The 23,929-nt window shown below is 37.5% G+C and overlaps 1 protein-coding gene across 1 annotated transcript in view; it reads left to right on the forward strand.

Moving 5' to 3' along the window:
- Positions 1-22,955, forward strand: part of LOC124170500 (probable E3 ubiquitin-protein ligase makorin-1) — a 49,314-nt gene extending 26,359 nt beyond the window's left edge. The window contains exons 7-10 of the mRNA XM_046549262.1: positions 3,843-4,054; positions 4,878-4,988; positions 10,012-10,171; positions 18,738-22,955. Of these exons, the coding sequence (XP_046405218.1) occupies positions 3,843-4,054; positions 4,878-4,988; positions 10,012-10,171; positions 18,738-18,872 (618 nt within the window). The 3' untranslated portion in view covers positions 18,873-22,955. The remainder of the gene's footprint in view (positions 1-3,842; positions 4,055-4,877; positions 4,989-10,011; positions 10,172-18,737) is intronic.
- The last annotated feature ends 974 nt before the right edge of the window (positions 22,956-23,929 follow it).

Genomic DNA, 23,929 nt, shown 5'->3' on the forward strand with positions numbered 1-23,929 from the left:
TTAAAGGATTCAAACAAGAGTTTAGCCAATTACAGGAATACTAGTACTTTATGTAGACACTTAGGTCATATTGTTGGTTCGAATAATATCTCTTTCAAATATCCTGAAGGAGCACGCCACCTCGCTAAAAAAATGATTGCTCTCCACTCGGCATTTACTCTGCTATTATAGATTTCATTCTGATGTAAAAATCCATGAAACGCCATTTCCAGTACACGCATTAACGAGAGCAATGTGCATGTTATGCCTATAACAACCGCTTTCGCCGGCACAGTGATTGGTTGTGAGATGGATCATATAGGCCAAAAATATACAATTATTTGTAATGTTCCTGTCTAATAAATATATTTTTCATGTAAATTTGGCAATGTGTAAAGTGTGAAAAATGTTGCGTTAATCGTCAGCGGCACGCCTGCCTGAGCCTCGGCTTCATCCCACTTCTTGTTTTCACCAGGTAGCTCACTCTACCCCTACCCCTACCGTCATGTGCTAGCGGACAGCCTGAGGCTTTCTCCAATATCTTCTATCCTGGATGCTTTTCTTCATATTCAATTATTTTCATTCCATATTTTAAAGTACTTACTTGTTTCTTCGGAAGGGCGATGGACCGAAGACGGATAAAAATAAAACCTATAAAAATGAAACCTCACTTTGTTTAACCCACACGGAAAACACTCGCTAGTTTGAAGTCAACCCACACTGGAAAGTACGAAACCACTCGTGCGAGGTGAAGTTCGGAACTGATGCTATCGTGTACGTCTTACACAGAACATACTGCAGAGGGTGAAGCATAAACATATGACTGCCCCATGAAATTTTCTGTCGTAAAGAGAAGGCAACTTACACATTCTTTTCTAATTAGCATAGCGCCAGATGAGTAGATGAATTAGGATTGTTAGCAGGGAGAAACAAAATATTCTGAGAAGATATCTCTACCTCAGTAAATCTTACAACTGAGAGAGTATAACTCTTAAATTGATAACTGATAATAACCTGATATCATGTTTTCGGAAAAATGCCATATTAACTGCCGAGAATCTCAGCTACGAGGATATCGAGTTTTGCCTGAAATCACCATTGTATTTTTCCAACTATTTCCTTGTTTTAAATGCTTAAATAACGTTAGAAATATGTCGTGTTTGGTCTCATTCTTTTTTGAATTACATGCACTTTACAAATATTTCAATCTAATAAAAGTATAATGCCAATTGCCGAATTTCATTGCTAGACACCTATTGGGCTCGTAGGTGATTCATGCCGCAGTTGACCTCCAGAAATTGGGAACTTTGAAGCAGGTAGGCTGAAAAAGGTCAGAGGGTGAGAAAAGGGGGGGAGCGTGAAACATGTTTTTAATGTTCTCGTGTAACTTTATATTTTTTTCGAAGCTAAGGTCTTCGCAATACCATAGAGTAAGGACTTAATACGATCCCTGTGTGAGCTGGGACCCTTTTTTTCATTTCGGAGAAGAGAAAAGCATCAGAGGGCAGGAGGCGATTGCTGAATGGTTAGTGGATCTTGGGAAATGCACTAATGTGACTCAGCTTCTCCCTATGGTAATTCAATCTCCTGGGGGTGTCTGTCGTTATTAGCCACAAATACATAACACTTTGTAAACACTTCGTCTCATTTTAGTCAAACAATGGATGCGGGAAAATTATACAACGGGACCGTGATCTTCAAACGATCAGTGTGGGAAAACAATACTTTGGGGAACGATGGATGCGGGAAAAATTACATTGCCTTTATAGAACTTTATTTGGTACCAGGAATGGCGAATGATGAATGTGGGAAAACGATCAATGCGGGAACAATAGATTGGGGTTCCACTGTAGATAATCTTATTGGATAACTCATAGGAATAATTATAATTGAGTAAAGGTAAATGAAACAACCTGAACATCACCACTAGGTCTTAAAGTATAGCATTGTGGACTGTATATGTTATAATAGAGTATGTGCACCCGGGAGGAATACGATTGTAATGCATTTGATTCGATAAAGTGTATCATAAATACCATTACTTTTGATTAACAGCATTAATTGTTGCTTAGTTTGTGTAATAATTAATGTATAATATGCATTGTTTTCGCAACGATATTGAGCAGACGAAAACGCTCATCTATTGGCTCCTCAGTATGTGATGTCATTCTGTTCTATCTCATCAGCGTGCAAGGTGTTTATCGTGTTATGATCATATTTATAATACAATGAACTACGTGTGCATTGGAAAACGTTGGTGGATCTGATCTGTGTAAAAAGAAACACATTTAAGTGCATATCATGGAATCAGGTTTCGTGAAGGTTTCTTCAAATAATATTCTGAAGGTGGGTGCTTCAATGATTGACCATGCTGATTATGTTGGACTATACCTACATGCCACGGCACGAAGTTTTAATGTTGCACTGGAGCTTTTTTGTTGTGTTGCCTCATTCATAATAAAGAGCAATCGACGGGAAAACTCATTCGAAGAGAGGATCAGGACTCTTTCCACTTGTATGGGGCGTTGCATTCACTGAAGTTGTAATTCAAAATTTCGGATCCAGATCCGAATTCCGCGACTTTGAATCTGATGTATCTGATGAAGGGCAATGCCGCGGATATTTGTATCTGAGGTATCTGATCCGACCATCCCTAGTTTAATGTTTTTTGATGCATTATTTCTTCATTTTGACATTGTTTTGTTCCTCTAGTATCTATAATTGAGCATTAAAATTGTATTTGTCCATTATGGAATTTGTTGTGTACATCATTATTAAGGTTTTGAATTGAGATAATGTTTTTAACAATTTGCTGTGGTTTCATTTGCAGCATGGTGTGCTGGTAGAGAGAGAACATTATACATACCTTTTTGTTAAAGTTTTTTGTGTAATTTTAATTGCTGATAAAAGTGAAATGCCTTGTTGCAATATATGGATGTGTTTTCTAGAATCTTAAATGCATTAAGGATGTCGTATTGCCTGTCAAATTTGTTCTTTTTTTTATTATTTTAATTTGCCTTTATGTTGGTCACAAAGCATATCTCACATTTCAATTTGTAAGATTCAAAGTTAAAATGTGAGCCAAAGTCATTAGACACAAAATGGTGAAGCATAATATTTATGCATGTTATAATTAAAGAGGTTTTTGCTTGTTTTCTGAATTCATTAATATTTTTGTTTGCATTTGCTTGTGACTACAATGCCTGCTTGTGGTCTTACCTAGATTATGTTAATAACTTTCATCCCTTAAACAATGAATAATGTCAAAAAATTAAGTAATTAGTGAGGTATTAATTTAAATCAATCCATTGATGAAAGTTCTTTTTACTTAATGTCATACGGTCAAATCAATGATATTCAAGTCTAGTTTACTACTTTTTACACTGTGTAACCAATATTTTTTGTTGTCAAATGTGAAAGTGGAGCCTTTTTTAATTTTTTGCAAGTCGTTATGAATCCTATTAGATCCTACAATTTCTTTGGTAATTTTCACAAATTAAGTAGCTGACCATGTGTTAGATCTAATTTTATCATTGTGAATTATTTGAATGAAACCTAAGTTTTCTGACATAATATTTTCTAAATGAAAAATTTTAGCTCACTTTTGCAATGGTATAATAATGTGAAGATAGTTTGTGTGACTCATTGTGGAATTTTTTCTATCTTGTGGTATCATCTACATCAGTTTTTTTTACTTTGTTCTGAGTATCCTTCTGTTAGTCAAGCATAAAGTTATCCATTGGTCTATCATTGATTCGGAAATGAACTTTATCACCACCTCAAATTTAAAAATGTAACTTTATTGATATTTTTGTACTTCATTGAATTTTGTTTTAATATACAATATTTTATTTGATTTCCAGGAATGTATAAAGAAACATGAAAGAGATATGGAAATCTCTTTTGCCATCCAGAGGTCAAAAGACAAAACTTGTGGTATTTGCTTTGAAGTAATTATGGAGAAGGCCCTGAGGGACCAGAAGTTTGGTATCTTACCTAACTGCAATCATTGCTTCTGCCTTAAATGTATCAGGCAGTGGAGGCAGGCTAAGAATTTTGACAGCAAACTTATTAGGTGATGAGCTCCACACCATTTTATTCAGTACATGTAGTGTATTTACCTTCATTTTTGAAAATTTGTAATATTTGTGTTAAAACATGTATAACAGCCTATCGTGTGATTTTTTTAAATATTAATATTTCGATTCCCAGTTCCAGAACCTATGTTATTTTGGGATTTTTTGCAAAGCCTTTCACTTTAATCAAGTGAACAGGGTTCAAATAGGTATATCCTCCATTTTTTTGGTGTCAGTTCATTTTAGTATCGGTCCTGGTCGCTACTTCAAGAACCAGTGGATTCAAAGAAGTGAACCGACCCATCCCTAGTTTTTATGTATGTTATTTTTGTCAAATTCAGAATAAAAGTCATTGCAAGATAAAAAGAATGTGTGTTCAGTGCAGAAAAACTTAAGGCTCTGAATGGCCTTTGCCCAATCTTTTAGGCATTGTGTAACTCAAACCCTACTAATCTTCATAGGGATTTACTGTAAAAATGTCACTATTGGAAAAGGTATGGTTTTGCGAGAAATAACATAAGCAGTTAAGCTAAAGATCCGCGTGAATTAACTAAAGAATTGCCTTGTTCAGCACAAAGATCGCTCTGATCTTGCACCAACTTAATGGAACGCAGGCACTCACATTTGCTCACTAGCCTCACAGCCTTTCAGCTACAACTAGCATGCGCATGTGCGCACAACACACACCAGATAGCACTGATATCTCACATTCTTATTACTAAATTATTCACATTATAAATACATTATTAACAGTCACTTATAATTGTATATGTGCTCTTTAATTTGCTCTCAGTAATGTTTTTATTTCTGTTTATATTTCAGAGCTTGTCCTGTGTGCCGTGAGTCATCAGATTTTGTCTGTCCAAGTACTTATTGGGTCGATAATAAAGAAGATAAAGAAAAGCTCATTGTAGATTACAAAGATGCTCTAAGGTAATTTTACCCTCCAGTTCAACCAATTATCGTGAAATAATATAGCCTATTTTGCTTGATTGTGACTAATGGCCTGTAGTAATCTGCTGTTCAGCAAGAAAGTGCATTTTTCTGTGAAATAATGGTTAGATTGATTTATTTTTGTTGATGCCTTAATTTGAGATATTGTTTGAAATCTCTCATTGCTACATTGCACAGTGGCATTGAGAATTCTGAAAATTTTCCTCTTGAGGAACTAAGTACACACTATGGTAAACTTCTAAATTTCCATACCAACTAGAGGTGGAGAGTTAGTGGATAATAAGGAAACCAATAATCAATGCAAACTATTTTCACATAACCAGTACAGAGAGCTGTTTTCTTGCCCTGAACCCACCACAAAACTGGTAGATTCTCATTTAGAAAATATGAACATCTGCCAGTGTGTGAATCCAAATCACCCATGCCAGTACACCCATGCCTCGCTTAGTGCAAGGGATGCATTCCTTGGGGTCTTTGCACGATACGAATTTGCATTGTATGCGAGCGTTGTAACATGGGGAAGAACAGGATGCATAGCATAAGTTTTGGGTATCGAATTTCCTATAAACCATGTATATTCCTATTAATAACCTTAGAAGACCTTACTTATGTAAACATTTACAGTTTAAAATATCTTTTAAGGTTGTATGCATTATAAGATTTTTTTTTTCTTGCTAAAATAAATTTGTACATGTTTTTGACATTTCCACCTTTGGAGCGGGTGGCCTAACATTCAGGAAAAATGCATGTTATCTCAGGGGTTTACCTTTAAACGTAACTTTGGTTTTTCTTCCCTGAAAATGAATGAACAACATTGCATTCTCTTCTAAAACAATTCTGTCTCGTCGACATTAAAAACTAGTTGAGTGGGAAAGGATCCACTCTCAATCACAGATTGGAGTTCATCAGGAAATGTTGCGGCGACTATGCTATCAGCACTTGGGGATTCCCTGATATCGTAGCACTAAAACACCAGCACCAATTTAAAATTCTGGAACCAACTGGAGCTTCCACTAAATGTCTCGTAGTAATCACCACCCTCATCTTTTTTTATAGATTCAAATAAAGCCACAGCTATTGCACAAATAACTGCCTGTGATAGAGCCTGTGATCATTCAACCGTTTATTATAAATCCAGGTAATTAGAAGTCTTTCGGTTTTTTTCCTGCAATGGACTTTGGCGTACATGTTGACCGCTTGGCTGAAGTTGGTGCAGCTGATGTCACTGACGTTTTAACCTCATCTTTATTCAGAATGATAGTGCAGACTGTCAATGTTGTGAGCTTAAACTTAAGCGCAATATCACTTTGAGGCTCTTTATTTTCAAAGAAATTGATCACTTTCAATTTCTCTTCACTAATTTTTCTAGACTAATGCTTTTTCATGATAACTCCTATACCTTTCTATCTCATTCCTATTTTTTGCCATTATTCATTTGATTTTTACTCTGTATGGCTCTATCAAAATCAACTTCTACCGCTAAACAACTGCGGCATTGTATTCCTGAGGCGCAGAGGGCCAACTGCTGCTGGGAAGGAATGAAACCATTGTGTTTGAGACTCTCTCTCAGGCCCTTTTACACGTGGATGCTATTGATATGAAACTGGGCCTCCACTCCCCGATGACCTTGACGGTTGGACTGTTTACGTGGTAGTCAATTTGCCTGATAACCTATAATGGCAAAAATGAATTCTCAAACCGTATTGCTTAAAAAAACTCATTTCTACTAGCTCCAAACTTAGTAATCATCGAAATTAACTGATGTTATTAAGTTAAGGGGACAAGAAAAATTACTTTGGGGGGTTTGCTGTCCAGATGCGTTATGAGTAGGGATGTGCGAATAGTATCCGCGAATACTCGAATACCTCGAATACTAGAAAGTATTCGATATTCGAGATCTCGAATAGTTATGCCAAAGGTGCCGTCTCGAATACCTCGAATACTTTGAATTTCGCGTCATGCACTGTCGCTCGCACGTCGTTGGTAGTTTACTCGGAAAAATGAGGAGAACTCGAGTCGTTTAGTGCATGCAGCGCCGTTTTAGGCAAGCTGACGAACTACATCAAATTCGCGGGTTAGAGCAGTGAAAAGAGTTCGACGTGGGGAACCGAAATTGATCGGGTGAAAAAAATCCGAAAATCCCAGGTGTCCCCCATCAGGAGAACCTCAGGGCCGTGGGATTGTGACATTGGCGCATTTCCCACGATCTGCTATTCCCTCCATTCAGCATTAACCCCACCCAATCTGACGATTTCCTCTTCTCCGAAATCAAACATAAGGTCCCAGCTCGTGCAGGGATCGTATTACGAAGACCTTAGCTTCGAAAAAATATGAATTTACCGGAAAATAATGGAATCGCGTTTCACCCTTCCCTCTTTCTCTCTCACTGACCATTTTCCCGCATCCATCTTTTGATAAAAATAAGACGAGGTGTTTGCCATGTGTCCTTTGTGGCTAATAACGACAGGCACTTATTTTGAATCTTCCTCAGGCGATGAAACCACCATAGTGAGAAACTCAGTGCCGTGGGATAGTGACATTGGCGCATTTCCCACGATCCGCTATCCCCCTCCATTCAGCGTTTGCCCCACCCCCTCCGACGATTTCCTCTTCTCCGAAATCAAACAAAAGGTCCCGGCTCGCGCAGGGATCGTATTACGAAGACCTCAGCTTCGAAAAAATATCAAGTTACACGAGAACAATAAAACGCCCCCCTCTACTCACCCACTGGCCTTTTTCTGCTTACCTGCTTCGAAGTTCCCCATTTCTGGAGGTCAACTGCTGCATGAGTCATCTACTAGCCCAAAAGTTGTCTAACAATGACTTTCGGCAATTGATATTACACTTTTATTGGATTGAAATATTAGTAATATGCGCGTAATTTAAGAAAGAATAAGACCAAACACGCCATTTTTCTGACTTTATTTAAGCATTTTACGCAGGAAAATAAATGCCGGAAAGACGAAGAAATACGACGGAGGCTTAGCATTTTGGCGTAATGCTCAAATAGGGTGCTTACCTATTATTTTTTTATTGCCTAAATCGAAATATTAATAGTCCTGGAGTACGTATTTCACGCTTTTAGATTTTTAAATGACGATATCTATTTTTCGCGATTAAATGAAAAAAGAACATTTTCAAGCGCGCGAAAACGCGACGGGTAAGTATGAATGCCGGGAAAAACTCCGCGTGACGTCGTTCTGCTTCCCGCTGCCGCGAGTGAGGTGACCTTGGGGCGAGGCTCTGAGCGCTAATACGACGCAGGATGCTAGCAGGTAGCCGAGTACCATGCTAGCTGGTAGCGCTTGGCTAAAATAAGGATTATTAATACCTTATCAAGCGAAGAAAACTTTCCGACCTTAGCCAGTTTTAATAAGTGGTTATTAAAACATGTTTTCCTGAGCTTTGTGCCTCATGCATGCATTGGTAACCTCAGACGATGTAAAACTCCTATCCTCTCGTGTCGAAACTTGGTCCCTGTGATGTCACGTGAAGTGGCATCGCATGGGCGCCAATCTGGTCTTTTTCAAATGAGGATAAAATTGGCCATTGCCATTGGTCTAAACCGGTATTTCTAGAACCAAATAATTTGTATATTATGAATACACCAATGGTGGGTAACAAATCACAAGCAATGCCTTTCGTTTTCTTTAAAGAAGGAAACTACCCTATTGTTTACTAAAAATTAAAATATTCCATTAATCAGCCAAATTCCTGTTTGAATCCTTTAAAGGGAATTACAATTACTCGCCAAAATCTTGGGTTTCGTGCTGCATGGGCGACCTAGTCAAACATTTTCACATTCATCGTTTAGTATTCGAGGTATTCGAAATTCGAGGTATTCGAATATTCGAGCAATGATTTGATATTCGAATTCGATATTCGAATTCGAGAAATCTACTATTCGACCCAACCCTAGTTATGAGTAATGTTTTTGCCCTTTGCGCAGCAATGGATTTCGGCGAATATATAAACAAAGAATAAAATATGAGGCAAGCTATACTATTAATATGCGTAAAATAAGTGTAATTTTGTGTGTACTTAGCGCAAGTTCACATTTTACCAAGAGAGTATTTAAGGTTATTTGATTTGGCTAAGCAGTGTTGGAATGTTTCCCCAAGGAATGAATTTGCGCTATATTGAAATTGGGGGAATCGAAATTGTGCCAAGTGAGGCATGGGTGTACTTACTCATGATAAAGAATAGTGAAGGGTTGCTCCAAAATGTACCCAAATCGTGAGAGATGGTACAAAGTTTGGAGTGAGACATCTAATTTAATGTGGGTCTTGATGATAGTTGCAAATGGAGACATAATGTATTTTCAAACCAATCGATTGCAGTCGGCTGCAAAAACAGTGAAGCATTAAGTCTGTAACTGATAACACTGACTTATAACTTTTATCATCATCATCTTCACTGGTCAATAACCCTGGGATTGGTTTGATGCAGCTCTCCACTTAATTCTCCTCTCAGCTAATCTTTTCACATCTACACATTTCTTCTCCTTCTCATCGCAGCTACTCCACTCACACACTCATTTATAACTTACAGTTTAGTAAAAATATTCCCCAATAACGAATTTTCAGGTTTTATAAAAGAATTTGTTATCACTTTGCTTTTGTGATACATTCAAGTCTTCCCTTATGTCTCCTAATTTTTCATTCGTAAGTATGTTCTGGAAATATTGAAGTTTCAGTAAAGTTTTTTTTGTGAATCATGCCCCATGTAGTCCAATTTATGTGGTATCTGCTTTGCGTAGAGTAGTTCTATGTCTGAAGAGGTCAATTTTTAGCATTTATTTGTTCCACCCATGGCTGCCAAACCAATTCAGATTCTTAATTACCTTTAAATTTACATCTGATGTATAAAGTGATTTCTATATCTCCCCTTGGACTCATTGAATTACCGTGGAAATTTCCAGGCCAGGAAAGGATTTGTAGTGAGAATTCCTTAAGCTCACTATACTTCCCTTTGTACTAAAACTATTTTTCTTCTTTTATAGCTCCAAAGACTGCAAGTACTTCCTGCAAGGCCGTGGAAAGTGTCCCTTTGGCAACAAATGTTTTTACTTACATGCGTATCCAGATGGCACAAAGGCAGATGTTGGACCACCAGTTCGCCAAAGGCGTCAGAATGCAGATGGAGAGATAGAAGTATTTCAAGTAAGTTCTCTTATTGCAGATTTGGTACGCTTGTTGCCAGAGAAGTAGTCATGTTTATCAGTGAAGCAGTGATATCTGATAACTATTTTTTTTACTGTCAATGTGCACTTTAAATACATCGAATCAAGGCCTTCAAATGCAGGTCCACACCATGAGACCATTTGTGTAATTGTTCTCTCCACGGTATTTTTGGGTTGGCTGAAAATTCAACGAAAAATGCTGAGAGGAAAAAATCCATAGAGAGAACTGCAATCCAGCACTGCAAATGCCTCGAGGGGAAATTTGTGTAATGAATTCCTTCATGAATTTCCGTGGCACAATACAAGATGAATCAGTATTGAGGCAAATACAACAGGCACAGAGCGTGGTTCTTCTCAAATAGATGGGACCACTGTCGGGGAAACGAAATCACTATCCCTTTTCATTAGCCTTTGACGAATCCCTGTGATCTTATCTGCTGAAATTAATTGGAAAGGAAAATGATCCTCTTTGAGACCACCCAACAGGTCCCAGACATCCCAGATTATGGGTTGATCAAGGATCATGTTACAGTGGCCATAAATTATTAATTTCAAAGGATAATATCAAATTACAGGAGGAAAATCAAAAGATAACCCCATCTGTCCCACAGATTGACTTTATGTGGGCCTAAATGCTTCAATGCTTCCTGTTTTTGGAGGCCAGCTGTTAGATGTGTCACCAGATGGGCCCAAAAGGTGTCAGGCAATTATTTTTGGCTATGGATATTGTACCTTAATGGCAGTAAAACATTAGAAATATGCGCGGAATTCAAAAAGGAGATCAAAATTGATTTAGAAGTATGTTAAGTCAGAAAATTATTAATGGAAGTAAAATTAATTTGAAAGGAAAAAACTGTAAGCTCCTTTCCTGCTGAAAGGTTTGCTGGGGTTCAACATAAGTATCCAGCAGCTTGTAAAATATTGGGAAGCTTTTTTTTTCAGAGCATCCTTTTCTCCTTCCCTGCCTCCCTGCTCTCCAATTTTTGAATCACGTGCTCGTATGAGGCATCCACTGTGCTCCTGGATGACAAACAGTAATTTCTTGCAATTCTCAGTGGGATATCAAGATTACCGTATAAGCTTGTGTAAGAGGCGCACCCCTATTTTGAGGATCGAAGCTATAAAGAAAAAAAATTTTGCGACATTTTTTTTATCCTATCGTGCGGTGTTGCAGACGTATGCCTGGAATTTCGACAGTTATCGAAATGTCCTCTTTCAGTACTATTTGAAAGAGGAAATTTTGATAACTGCGGCGGCATAAGAGGGAGTAGAAAGAGTTCCGATCCTCTCTTTGCATACCCCATCGCTCTACGTTGCTTGTCCTACTCACGAACAATTTTGTTTAAAAGCTCTCGCAGGAGTATTGCAATAGAATTGCAGCCATGGAAAATTTTAAGGCAAAACACGACAGGCAAATGGCATGAGCTTTCCCAAGAGATTGAACCACAATCGGGGCAATCTCAGCGCCGTAGGATAATAACCACGTCGTAGATTTAAGGCCCCTTGCACACGCACCGATTTTGGACGGCCGGTAAAATATCGGCCGTCCACATTCCAATAGTGAACAATGGGAGAGCATTGGAGCTTGCACACGCACCGACCACACGCCGGCACCGGCAAAATGCCGGTTAGCTGCCGGCTATTGTCACTGTGGATCGCCGACGCCGGCTCAAAAACTTAGCAACGTATCGTTTGACCGGTAAAAATCCGGCGTGTGTGCAAGCATCGCTTCGCCGGTAAAATATCGGCCAATATTTTACCGGCCGTCCAAAATCGGTGTGTGCGCTAGGGGCCTAACGGAACTACACTCGGCTCTCCATCAGCTAATGCCTCTGCCGTTTTTTTTCCTTTCCGAGACTCCACAGGAAAATATCAAGTTACAGGGGAACAATGGAAACGTGTTTCATCCCTACCCCATTCCACCAACTGACCTTTTTCGGTCTACCAGGTTCAATTCCCCGAGTTTCTGGAGGTCAAATACTACGTGAGTCACCTTCTGAGCTCGAAGATATCTCGATATCTTTCAGCAATTGTATGACACGCACGAGGTTCTAAAAAGAATTAGACCTAACGCGACGTATATCTTACAGCATTTAAGTTTTTTGAGCTCTAATTGATTGACACAAAGATTTATAGCTAAAATAAGGCTACTAATATTCAACATAGTCCAAGCAGCACAATTTCGGAAGAAACAAGCGTAGCATAAGTGCATTCAAACAAGACGAGACGGACTGGAAACTCAGGCAACGCAAACTGTGTATATCACATTGCTGCGCCTTCGCCCCTTCGCTTTAAAGGCAACGACGTCACATGCAAGATCGGATGTGTTCTTCCCTTGCTCCTTCGCTCGTAGCTTTAAATACGGAGGGGAGGGAGCCCTCTTCCCCTCGACCTCTCCTTCAGCGATCTTCACTTATAAGCATTTCCGATTTCTTCTATCCACCATTAAGTCCAACAATGAGCACACTCGTTCGAATTTTTTCAACCGCAGGTTTTGACACCAATATTACTATATGCAGTATAAATGCCGCGGGATGCCCACTCGTGGCAATAAATTTAGCGCGCGCTCCGGAGCGAATCACCCCGCGCGATCTTTTCAATGTTCACCTCTGGGGTACCGACGTCACGGCGCGATGCTTGCAAGAAATTCAAACAGGAGCATTTTAAAAATACGTCACTAAGGGAGAAACTCCCCTGCCTGCCGCTTGATTTTGACCCAGGGTTTCAGATGACTGACTCACGCTCAGAATGTTAACGAAGAATGACTGACTCACGCTGAAAACCAAGGCCACTCAGTTCCCCTTGAACTTGCAACCGGTGAAGGGGAGGGGGGGAAGATAAGAAGTTTGTGTAAGAGGCGCACCCCCATTTTCGGCTGCAATATCTGGGAAAAAAGGTGCGCCTCTTACACGCGCTTATACAGTAATAGTTTGCAAGTAAAAAAGAATCAGTCCAAACGCTACATTTCCGACATTATGCATGTTTGCCTTTCCCTTGGGCTTCTGCCTTGTTGCAGTGGAAAGGTTAATTTCTTACTGTTCAGTGAAAATTCATACTGATATGCCAATAAGAGAAAAAAGAAAGGAATTAGGCAGGGCCACAGCCAGGACTTTTGGCCTGGGGAGAGGTCGCGAAACATGTGTACGCTACTGGGGGAAGGCGAGGATATGAATTCCATTGCAAAATGCTGGCTGCTCAAGTTGTTTATTTTGAATCACATAACACATGATAATTAAATTTAAAATAAAGAAAAGTGGTGCTATAAAACATTAAACTTTTAAGGTGGCACTCTAGAAAAATTATTTAATTTAATGATGTTCAGATCAGGCAAAATTTTTCCCAGGTTGGTCGAGAAGTCCAGGTTGGGACTTAGCCCCCTTGGCTAAGGCCCTGGAATGAGGTGCAGTTATCTAGGGAAAAAATAAAGAAAATTCCTGGGAAACAGCCTTTGTTGTAACATGGTGCAGCAGGATGGTGGAAGGGAAATATGGAATGGAATTGAAAGAATGGTTTAGGAACTGGGAATGGCCGCAAAAGTAATTAATTTTATGAAATAATTTGTTTAACAAAAAAATGGTTCTGGCGCGACCTCGAGAGTTGATACACGAAAGTCCCATCAAGACTGCAGGGAGTGTAAGAGGATAAGGGGTATCCCCGTTCCTCCAGGAAATTTTTGGAGGTAGATTTGAGCCTTGATGTCAGAAATTATACATTGTGGTAATTATAACTTTAATGAAGTCTAGAGCACAACTTTGCTGTAAAGGTGTTTCATTTCCCATTTAAAATGGTTAGAAATTATTCAGTAATTGAAATGTATTCAAAGTTAAGGTGAAGACACATAATTTACGTAAAACAAACTATATTATTATTTATGCAGTTATTCTGTCATTTAAGAGTGCTTCCTGGACTCATTGATAGCTTTCTTCGCCAGCTTGCGTCTTTTTAGCGGCAATAACATGGTGGTTATATTATTAATGCTCCATGTAAGGCCTAGTTTCGAAAACCACACATCCGTGGCTGTGTGATCACGAATATAGAAAAGTGGATTGCACAGAGGCTTCAAAACTACTACTCGACATCGGAAACTACACTGTCAAGGCACCATACCATGTAGTCGTGTCTTTCACAAGTCGGCCGAGTCGCAACTGCTGCATGCTGTGTATCCGTGATCAAGGTCTGCAGTCGCACACTGCGAGGCACGGAAAACAGGAACACGGTGCTCCTGTGAATGCAGCTAGCACGTGATCGCTTCCATTTTACGAAGGGGATTCTAATGGAAATAATAAGCCCAATAATAAATGTAGGTATTAAATTGCAGAAAATAAGTTTTTTTGTCTTGGCTGCTGGCTAGAAAAAAAATAATGTTTTATTTTATCCTATATATTGTTGCCTCAGAAGATTGTGTGTAGTCATGTAAATTTGTATCAATCATGTGCATATGCATTGAGCAAATATTTTCAATCGCAATTGACCTACTAAAATCTTTTATAGTGATGATTGTTCAGGTACATATTTAGAGTAATTCCTGATCCTTTCTGATGGTCAAAATTGTTCCTCGCCATTGCTGTCTTGCAGATTATGCCTAGCGAATACTTCTGCCTTAAATTTTCAGAGATGAGGGAGTGGAGATGTGCTTTAACACTTGGAGGACGGGAGTTTCGCGCTACCTAGAAGGACTGCGAGGGGTCATTCGACCCCTAAAATGTATTTTGGAATAAAACGCATTTTCATCCAATATTCAGTTTAATCGTATTAATTGTTGAATCAGTTCAGTAAAAACACTATTTATCATTATTAAATATTATTTCCATTGTCAAAAGTTAATAACAATTGTTTAAATAAAATCATGAATTAAACCATATTTAAGTATACCGGGACTAGCCACGGTGATAACTTTACGGGAGTCACCCGCAATGCACAATTGTGCGAAAAATCCACAGAGAAAAAATCATTCGCCTTGACCGGGATTCGAACCCGGATCCCTCGATTTCCGGCCGAGTGCTTTAGCCAGTTAAGCTACCGAGGTGTCATTCTTCCCTGTGGAAATTTGTGGACTATACCGGACATGGTGGTATGGACTGCCGAGCATATTATGCGACGAGCAGTCCAATACCACCATGTCCGGTATAGTCCACAAATTTCCACAGGGAAGAATGACGCCTCGGTAGCTTAACTGGCTAAAGCACTCGGCCGGAAATCGAGGGATCCGGGTTCGAATCCCGGTCAAGGCGAATGATTTTTTCTCTGTGGATTTTTTGCACTAAACCATATTTAGTAGTCGATTGCAAATGTAATCATTAAAATACATGCACTTAATACAAAATTTTTGTTTTATATTTAAACAATAGGCACACTGGGTTTGCAAATTTTGCATCACATTTTTAAAAATTATGACTTTGTTGTAAATCTCACGCAGTATTTTTTCAGCGCTGTTTCCACAAAATATTTTTTTGCACTGAATGCATACATTGGACTATTTATTCATCTACATCTAAATCTACGTACTACCCCGCCAGCCACGTAAAAGACGTGTGGCAGAGGGTGTTATGACACCAGTCATTTGCACATGAAAAGGAATTTGGAAAATGGAAAGGAAATTGGTGCTATTTTTCTTTTTTGTGCCCGTGGAGATATGGCTGTGGGATTTGGAGACGTGTAAATAAATTGATATATGTTATCCATCATATCTACTCCCGCTGTGTTTTTATTATGAAATAGGATGGTCTCTGGTATTATTTTATTCGTTTCGGAAATAGTGTCGTCTGAGACCATGTTGCTGTGTAAAAGTACATTATTTTTCTAGTTTGCCAGAATCTACGTAAGAGCATGGCCTAAGGTATTTTTGAGCACTCATGTTGAATGGATTACATGGATGTTTTAGGTGTCATGGATATGCTTGCGTTATGCCTGTTTTTTCAGGTCGTCCCTGCAAGAGAAGTTTTCCATTTTTTTCTAATTTTCTTCTAGCTGGATGGATGGAAAATATTGTTACAAGTTACATTTATTCCTGAATTCTTGTATGCTACGGTCACTTTAGTAACTATTTATTTCCCCAGCGCTTGATTGAATGGCAGTCTTTGCCAATCTTCATCTTTGCCAATCTTCATCTTTGCCATAATATGGAAATTCATTTAGGCTGTATTTTCATTTCACATCTGTAAAAATCCAGTACTCGATTCCATATTTGTCTGGTTTATTTGGAATGTACCTCATAAAAGGGCAGCTGCACTTCATTGGATAGAGCTCTGAATTTGCTGTTACGCCAGAGTCGCCATCAGATTCACTATCTTGGACTTATGTTTCCGATTCACTTACTGACTGATCTTCTATATTCCCTACAGCTATTTGAATGGCGACGGTTCTCTTCTCTTGATATATTTTTCGAATTCTTACTTTCTTCCTCAACTCGCTAATGATATGTGTGCAAAAAAATCTACAAACGAAAGCACAATATGGAAGAACCTTAATCCACTTGCATTGGAGGTGTAAAGAGCTGGCGAGTATTAGAAATTCATACAAAAGGACAAAAATTTCAAAAGTAACGCTAATTTCCGTTTGAAAGGCAGGGACTCAACCGCCAACCGTATCCTGATTCGTATCTTCCAAGAACTTGCAGTAATGCTTCTTCTCCATCCTACGTGCGTATTCCAAGGGTAGGATATACAGTAGAATTTTACAGTCCACCCAATTCTTCCACTCCCTCAAAAGGAGACAGGATTTTTCTCCAGGGCGCAGCGTGCAGTCTTATGAGGATGGTTTATGAAGTTAATGTCAAGTATACATCTTAATGGAGGGGACCGAAATTTGGGCATTTTGATGTATGGAGGTTCACTATGGAGAGGTTTCAGTGATAGGCACCATTTTTTCATATCCTTTGGAAATGAAAGGCACTAATGTCTTTTAAATCATTATATTTTTGTGTTTAAACAAACATGCATGCATTATTAAACATATATTTACTATTTATTTTTATCAGAAAGCGAGCACTATCGTGTGACTTTTACTATGATTCGAGAGGAAACGATGTGATCTCTCTTAAATCAACAGTCACTTAAAATGATTAGGATAGTTGGATATCTTTTTTCTTCTTTACTGTTAGGAATGCTCTCATGTGGAACAAAATGGCCACAACTAATGGGTAAAGTGAAACAGCACATTAAAGATATATAAGAAAAAAAATGTGTAAAACATTTACTTCTGAAAATGTCATTCCAAGTATGTTGGTATGATAAGTGGAGGTTTTACGAGATAAAGAGGTTCACTACAAAGAGGTTTGCCTATAAATTTACATGTAAATCTGACGGGACCGCAGGGGTGGTATGAAGTATGTAGGTTTATGATGTATAGAGGTTCACCACAGAGAGGTTTTACGGTAGTTTTCCTAATTATTTACATTCTTCATATTTGTAAGATTAGCTGCGACTGCTAGTTTTAAATCTTAGAGTTAAAATTCACAATTGGTTATTATTTACACTAACACATTCAAATTGGGATTGCCTCCGATCGGAGGATTTGATAATTACTAATATGTTTATGATAGTAGTTGTGAAAATGTCATGGAATTTGCAACAGAAGCATGTCAAAAAATATGGAGGAGTAAAAAGTTGATGTTGTCGTCAGAATGCAAAAATGTTGTGCCTTTTTTTTCAAATGTTTTGAATATTTGTTAATCACGTTTAATCATTAATTTTGTGAATTTGAATAAGTTTTTCTCATTACTCGACCCTTTACTCAGCGATATATAATTTTCGATTATGCCAATGCAAGTTCCGAAAAATATATTTTACGTATTGCAGTGTTGCCTACATACCAGCAACGGATCTGTTCACTGGAAAAGTTGTCTGGTCCCAAGCGTTCTGCATTATCGATCTTCCACTGCAGTTAATATCTTCTCAACTGAATTCTACACCATTGATGAATTCATCTCACAGCCAAATGAATAATGATTTTTTGATAGTACTAGTTTATGCTCTACTTGCTGCTGCTACATATTTTCTAATCTCTGCATGTTTACTTGAGTATTTTTATATTATTTGACACTTATGCTATAAAATTTTTCTGTTATACATAATATGCAGCCATGTTGATCATAGCATCCCCTATAATGACTTGTTACATGCTGGTGTAAAACTTATTCCCATGAACTAGTAAAAATTATTATTGTTATTATTATTATTATTAATATTTACAGTTGCATTCCTTTGTGCTCTGCAGCTTTGTTACTATAAAACCGATGCATTGGCCAGTGATGTGCTGGCCAATAATCCCTCTTTTTGACCACTTTGCAAATGGCTCCATCTTTCTCAGATTTCCTGCTAATGTCTGTTTAACCCATTGGCATCCACAAGCGTACTGGTACGTGGCCTGAAGCTGGCTTCATTTAGGATGGATTTCTTGTTATAATCTCACCTGTATGAGTTAATATTGCAAATGAGGAGTCTACTGTAATTGTTCTGGAAATGTATCCGTCCCATTGAATGCTCCTACCCCATGTAGCCCTTTGAGTTTGTTTGTAAATTAATAATATTATTTTTTTTTCTTTTCAGCATATTTTTCTATGGGACTTCCTTGAAGAACGTGATACCCATTGGCTGTACAACCTTGAAATACTGGACGATGAAATTGCCTTCCTTTCTGACTCTGATGACTCTGAATGGTCGGAGTATGACTTTTTTCTCTGATTAACACTCTCTGATGATGGGCAGTAAGATTTGCCGAAAATTGAAGTGAAATAACTAATCATTGCAAATAGCTCCTGCTATTTTTCTGCTGTCCTTTATTGCCCTGTTTCAGAAGTGAGAAATGAGAAATCTATCACCAAAAATGATATTAAACCTTGTGTAAGGTCCTGATGGAAGTACTTTGAAACAACCTTGTTAAAAGTGCTACTGCACATGCAGCTTACTAAACTGTTTTGAGTTCAGTGTAGAGTAAAATCCAGAGAGAGAAAACATTCTCTTTGTCCCTACAGCATGCATCCAATCCAGTAGATCTGTGTGACATTGCTAGCCAAAAGAAGCTGCTTATTAAATGGAATAAATGATTTCTTGTGAAATGTGTGCTATGTGGTTCTTTGGAAGTGGGTTTTTTTTTCCAGAAAAATGTTTTCTTCACTTTGTCACCACTGAGTTTTTCAAATATTTTTCAAATATTGTCTTGAGCTTAGTGGCTTCCAAGATCTATCACGATTACTGCTTTTGATGGAATCCTAAGCATTTCGATTTATTAAGTATGAAGTCTCTAACTTGATTTCGGTTTTTATATCTGTTTAAAGTGTGTTATGGGCGTATCTTTATGGTGTATTTCAAACTCGACTAAATGTTATCTTTTTGTTTTGGATATGCTATTTGAAGATTTCCTTCTAGCTCTTGCTTTTGTCATCCTATGGCAATAATTTTATTAGCTCAAAAAAGGTGCGTAGAATTGTAGCATTCTCACTGAATTCCATTTGTGGTTGTCAATGGTATAATGGCTGTTATGGAGGCACTTCCCCTAAGAAAAAAAATGATGGTGGTCAGTAATATCTGTTTAACTGTTATTGGATGACTCGTTTCCTAATGTCACATTAGTTTTTAATTGATAAAACAAGGGTGTAACATTGAATATAACAGCTGTTTATTGCTCTGGATAGATTCCATTAAAATTTTATAGGTGGTCCTTGTGCCAAAAATTGATGTAGGGACATTTGTTTATGTAGAGGATGTTCTTGGATATTGAGCAAGCTACTTCCATACATTTTCAAGTCAACTGGTGGTATGATAAGGGCCACATTCAGGAAAGGGCAAGAATGCCCTTAAGTTATACTTACTTAAGAACTACAAGGCAGGTGTAGTACGTAAATGCCCTGTGGAAGAAGTTTACCAGCACCCTTCCTGTGTGATTTGCTAAATCATCTATTTAGAAAAGGGTTGGTAATAAATGAAGCCCAACTATTAACAAAGCTACAGAATAGTGTGTGCGGCACCAATGTATGTGATTTCAAGACATGTGTTGTTAATATTTGAAAGTCCATCTGATCTGGAAGTGAGTTTTTGTCGGGGAAGTAAAAGTTGATCTGAACAAGTTTATGGTGCACGGTAGATTTATTTCATTAGAGGGACAGTTTAAGTTACCAAAATTTATGTTGGCCTTAAAAATATATTGATTGTGGAGCTTATTTTCTGTGTGTCATTATGTCTTAGCCTACTTATAAGGGCATATTTTCAATTTAATGGCTATGTACCTGCAAGTAATTGATAACTTCTGAGCATTGCACTTACAATTTACATTCTTTTGAAGTGGTGATCCTTGGGAAAACTATTGAACTAGTCACACAATTTATATTGCAATGCAACTTCTGCGGATTGCCCCAGCAGAGAAAATCCACCTTTAAATCCTGAAACTCTGAACCGGCAATTTCCAACAGTTAGTAATGTGATTGTCTCTTATTGTTTAGTATAACTACATAAGAAACTGCCCTCATGAATTGCATTTTGTTACTCCCAGTTATTTTTCACCAGGAACTCCTATTAGGTGACCTAGAATTTCAGCACAATGAAAAATATTCTGGAGTGAGTCTTTTTATTTTATCACTTTGTGCAAAAATCAGTTTTTATGATTTCCAACAAATTTTAATGGTTGCTTGTTTCTGCTGAGAAAAGCTGTTCAGGCTTTGTATTTACCTAGATCCACCAAAACTCTTCATTCAAGGAATAAACATTTCATGTTATACTGAAATACCTTTTCCATTCTTATATCAGTTGAGACACTCAACAATATGGGTGTGGCCTTGTACTGTATATAGTTAGTTACGATATTGCTGTTGTCTATTTTATCTTTAATTTATTCAAATGCTTCAGTTTTTAAACTTTCATCTTGCTTTTTTGTTTATTCTTCTCATCATACTCGTTTATTACTACCGTTAGCCATTTTAAGTGAGTCTATGTATCTGTCTTAAATGTGTTGTTTTACACAATAGTTATCTTGAACACAACAAGACAAAATTTGCAAGTGTATGGAATATGTGAGTTGATGATGATGATGAAGATCCATCTTTTTGACCACCGTGCAAATTGCTCCATCTTTCTCAGATTTCCTGGTAATGTCTGTTTAACCAATTCGCATCCACAAGCGTACCGCCACACAGAATGCATGGTGGTCTCTCTCAGTTGATCCTGCTGCTATCTTATGAGTTTTTGTAAGTGTTTGGCCAGATAGTGTACCTGATAGCAGCTGCCATCTGGTGGCTATTTAGAAAAAAATTTTCCATCGTAAATCGCCTTAGAAATACTTTTCTTGTAGATTTTATTCACCTGAATATGAATGGATTCAAATCCCAGGGTGTGGATGCGAATGGGATAACTGTTGATAGCCAAAAAAAATTGTGTCACTGTCATTATTGTTGAGCAAATGGTAATAATCTTCTTATGACTAGGATATTCTTGGGACAGTGTGAATTAGACATTCACTCGTAGCAATTGTGTCAGAAAAGTCCTGGTGCAGTGTCAAAATCTCCTGAAGTATTCGTATCTTTTGACTACAGACAGAAAAGTTACCTTTATCTTGATTGTGAAGGCCGAAGAATTAATTACGAGTCACTTATTAAATGTAGAGAGAAAAAAACACTTTGAATTCCAACAAAATGCATTTTCAATGTTAATCTTGTCATTTTACCTTAATATTGTGTCCTGAAGCAGCAAGTTTTAATGATTGGCTCTCATTAAGTTCATATAGTTCAATGCATATAATGATTTTTCTATATGATTTCTTTGTCCTTGTGATTTAATCACTACGTTTTTATCACATTAGCTGGCTATGATAGGTTGAGTTATTTAGTATAAATATATTTTCGTATGTGTATCAATTATCAGGCAGTAGTGAGTCACTTTAGTCATTTTATTGGTATATTTGTTTTAATCTTTTCAGTTGATTTTCTAATTCTTTTACAATACATGTAATTCATTGGAGGTATTCAAACTTCAAAAATTAATTTTTCAAGCCTTTGCATATGTAAGATTTTATGGATGTATGGTTCGGTACTTTTCATATGCAACATTTGATTCTCAATATGGATTAAGGTTTGGGGTTAGTCTTCAGAATTATTTTATGGATTAAGAAGTAAAAATGGATCTACTTGAGTGTTTCTTGCCAAGGTTTTTATTTTGATTACTGTTTAAGGTTGTTTATTTTAACTGCAGAATACATAACAATTTTCTGTCATATGCTTGTTATCACATTGATGTAAACAGTATTACTTTTAACTGATGGTAAAGATTTTCCAAGAATGTGTAAATAATCATCGGAGCTCAAATTCAGTTTAACTGCATTTTCATTCATGTTCTACGTCATTGCGTGACAAAGGATCATTTGACATCAGTATGGATGGATATTCATTGTGAGCCCAATAATAGGAGTGACATGACTTTATTTGCCCTTGTAATGTTTTTAATTTTTATTGAACTCATTGATTACAGCAGTTGCTCTGAATTTTATCACATTGTTAATGTCTATAATTGAAAATGTCTATTTCTATTGACAATCATAAAATTTTAAATGATTTTAAAGTACTTCCACTGAATATGATGATGCTTAATGGAGTTTTTGTAACTGTTTCTTCGTTTTCAAAATTTTTTGTGTTTTTTTTTTTTATATTTGAAATTTGTTTTGTTTCCTTGTAGTCCAATGAAAGGGGCAACAAAGATTTTCCTATGGAATGAATGGAAGGGTAAACTATTTAAGCCTGTAAAGAGATGTCATATAACTGAATAAATATATTCATTTTCCAATTGCTTTTGTATTTTAAATGGAGCTTCATATATGTATCATCCTGTGAACAAGGTACTCGAGGTTTACTGATCTTGCTTTCTTGTGAGATGAGATCTGGAGGCAATTAATTTTCAGAGATGACAGGCATGGCTTTTTGAGGTTTGTGAGTCGAATGAAAATGCCTTTACCATGGAAGGTGCCTTGGGTGAGCAATTTTTAAACCTTATTTTGCCGGTCACTGTGCTGGTGGCTTTGAAAATTGTATTTAAGAATTTCAAAAAGGGGATACTATCAATCCCTAAGTTTACCATCTTCAAACTCAGTAAAGTCTGAAGTCATACGGATCTGAAATGAGAAAGTGAGTTGACCTGGAGTGTTGTGTTAGTCTTCCTACCGTGTGTTAACATTTTGCAGTACATCTCTTTATCAAGTGTTGTTAATATAGTTTCTGAATGTGGAATTGGAGACATAATAGCATAAATGGTTTATCATCATAGTCGGACACTGTTGATGGCAAATTTAAACTGATAGTGGCTACTAGGAAATTGAAGGTAAAGGGAGCAGAGGCAAAGATTATTTGCTATTGTAAGGGTTTTTATTTTGTCAATTTCTATCTGAATATCTAAACAGAAGAGTCATCATGTGTTCATCCCTGGAGCATAGGACGAGAACACCTTACAAGGTCAAAGGTGGCCATTTTGGGCAAGTGCTTTTTGCTGGCCATTGCCATAAAAATGATTTGATTATTAACTTTATAATGGGCAAAGCCACCTCTGAAGATTTCTCCTCATTTTAGAACAAAATTTCATGCCATGCATGATTGCTCTAGGGAAAAAAATGGGCATCTTGTGTTCTTGGTGGGACTTGTTGTACACACACTCGGTGGGACTTGTTGTACACCTAAGATGGATTAGAGTGATTTGTTTATCACTCAGGCCAGTTGGTCTGAGCCGAGATTTCGGACTGGCTTCAAATGTGAGGTCACTCAGCCTAT

Source organism: Ischnura elegans, chromosome X (genome assembly GCF_921293095.1).
Source record: "Ischnura elegans chromosome X, ioIscEleg1.1, whole genome shotgun sequence".
Lineage (NCBI taxonomy): Eukaryota > Metazoa > Arthropoda > Insecta > Odonata > Coenagrionidae > Ischnura > Ischnura elegans.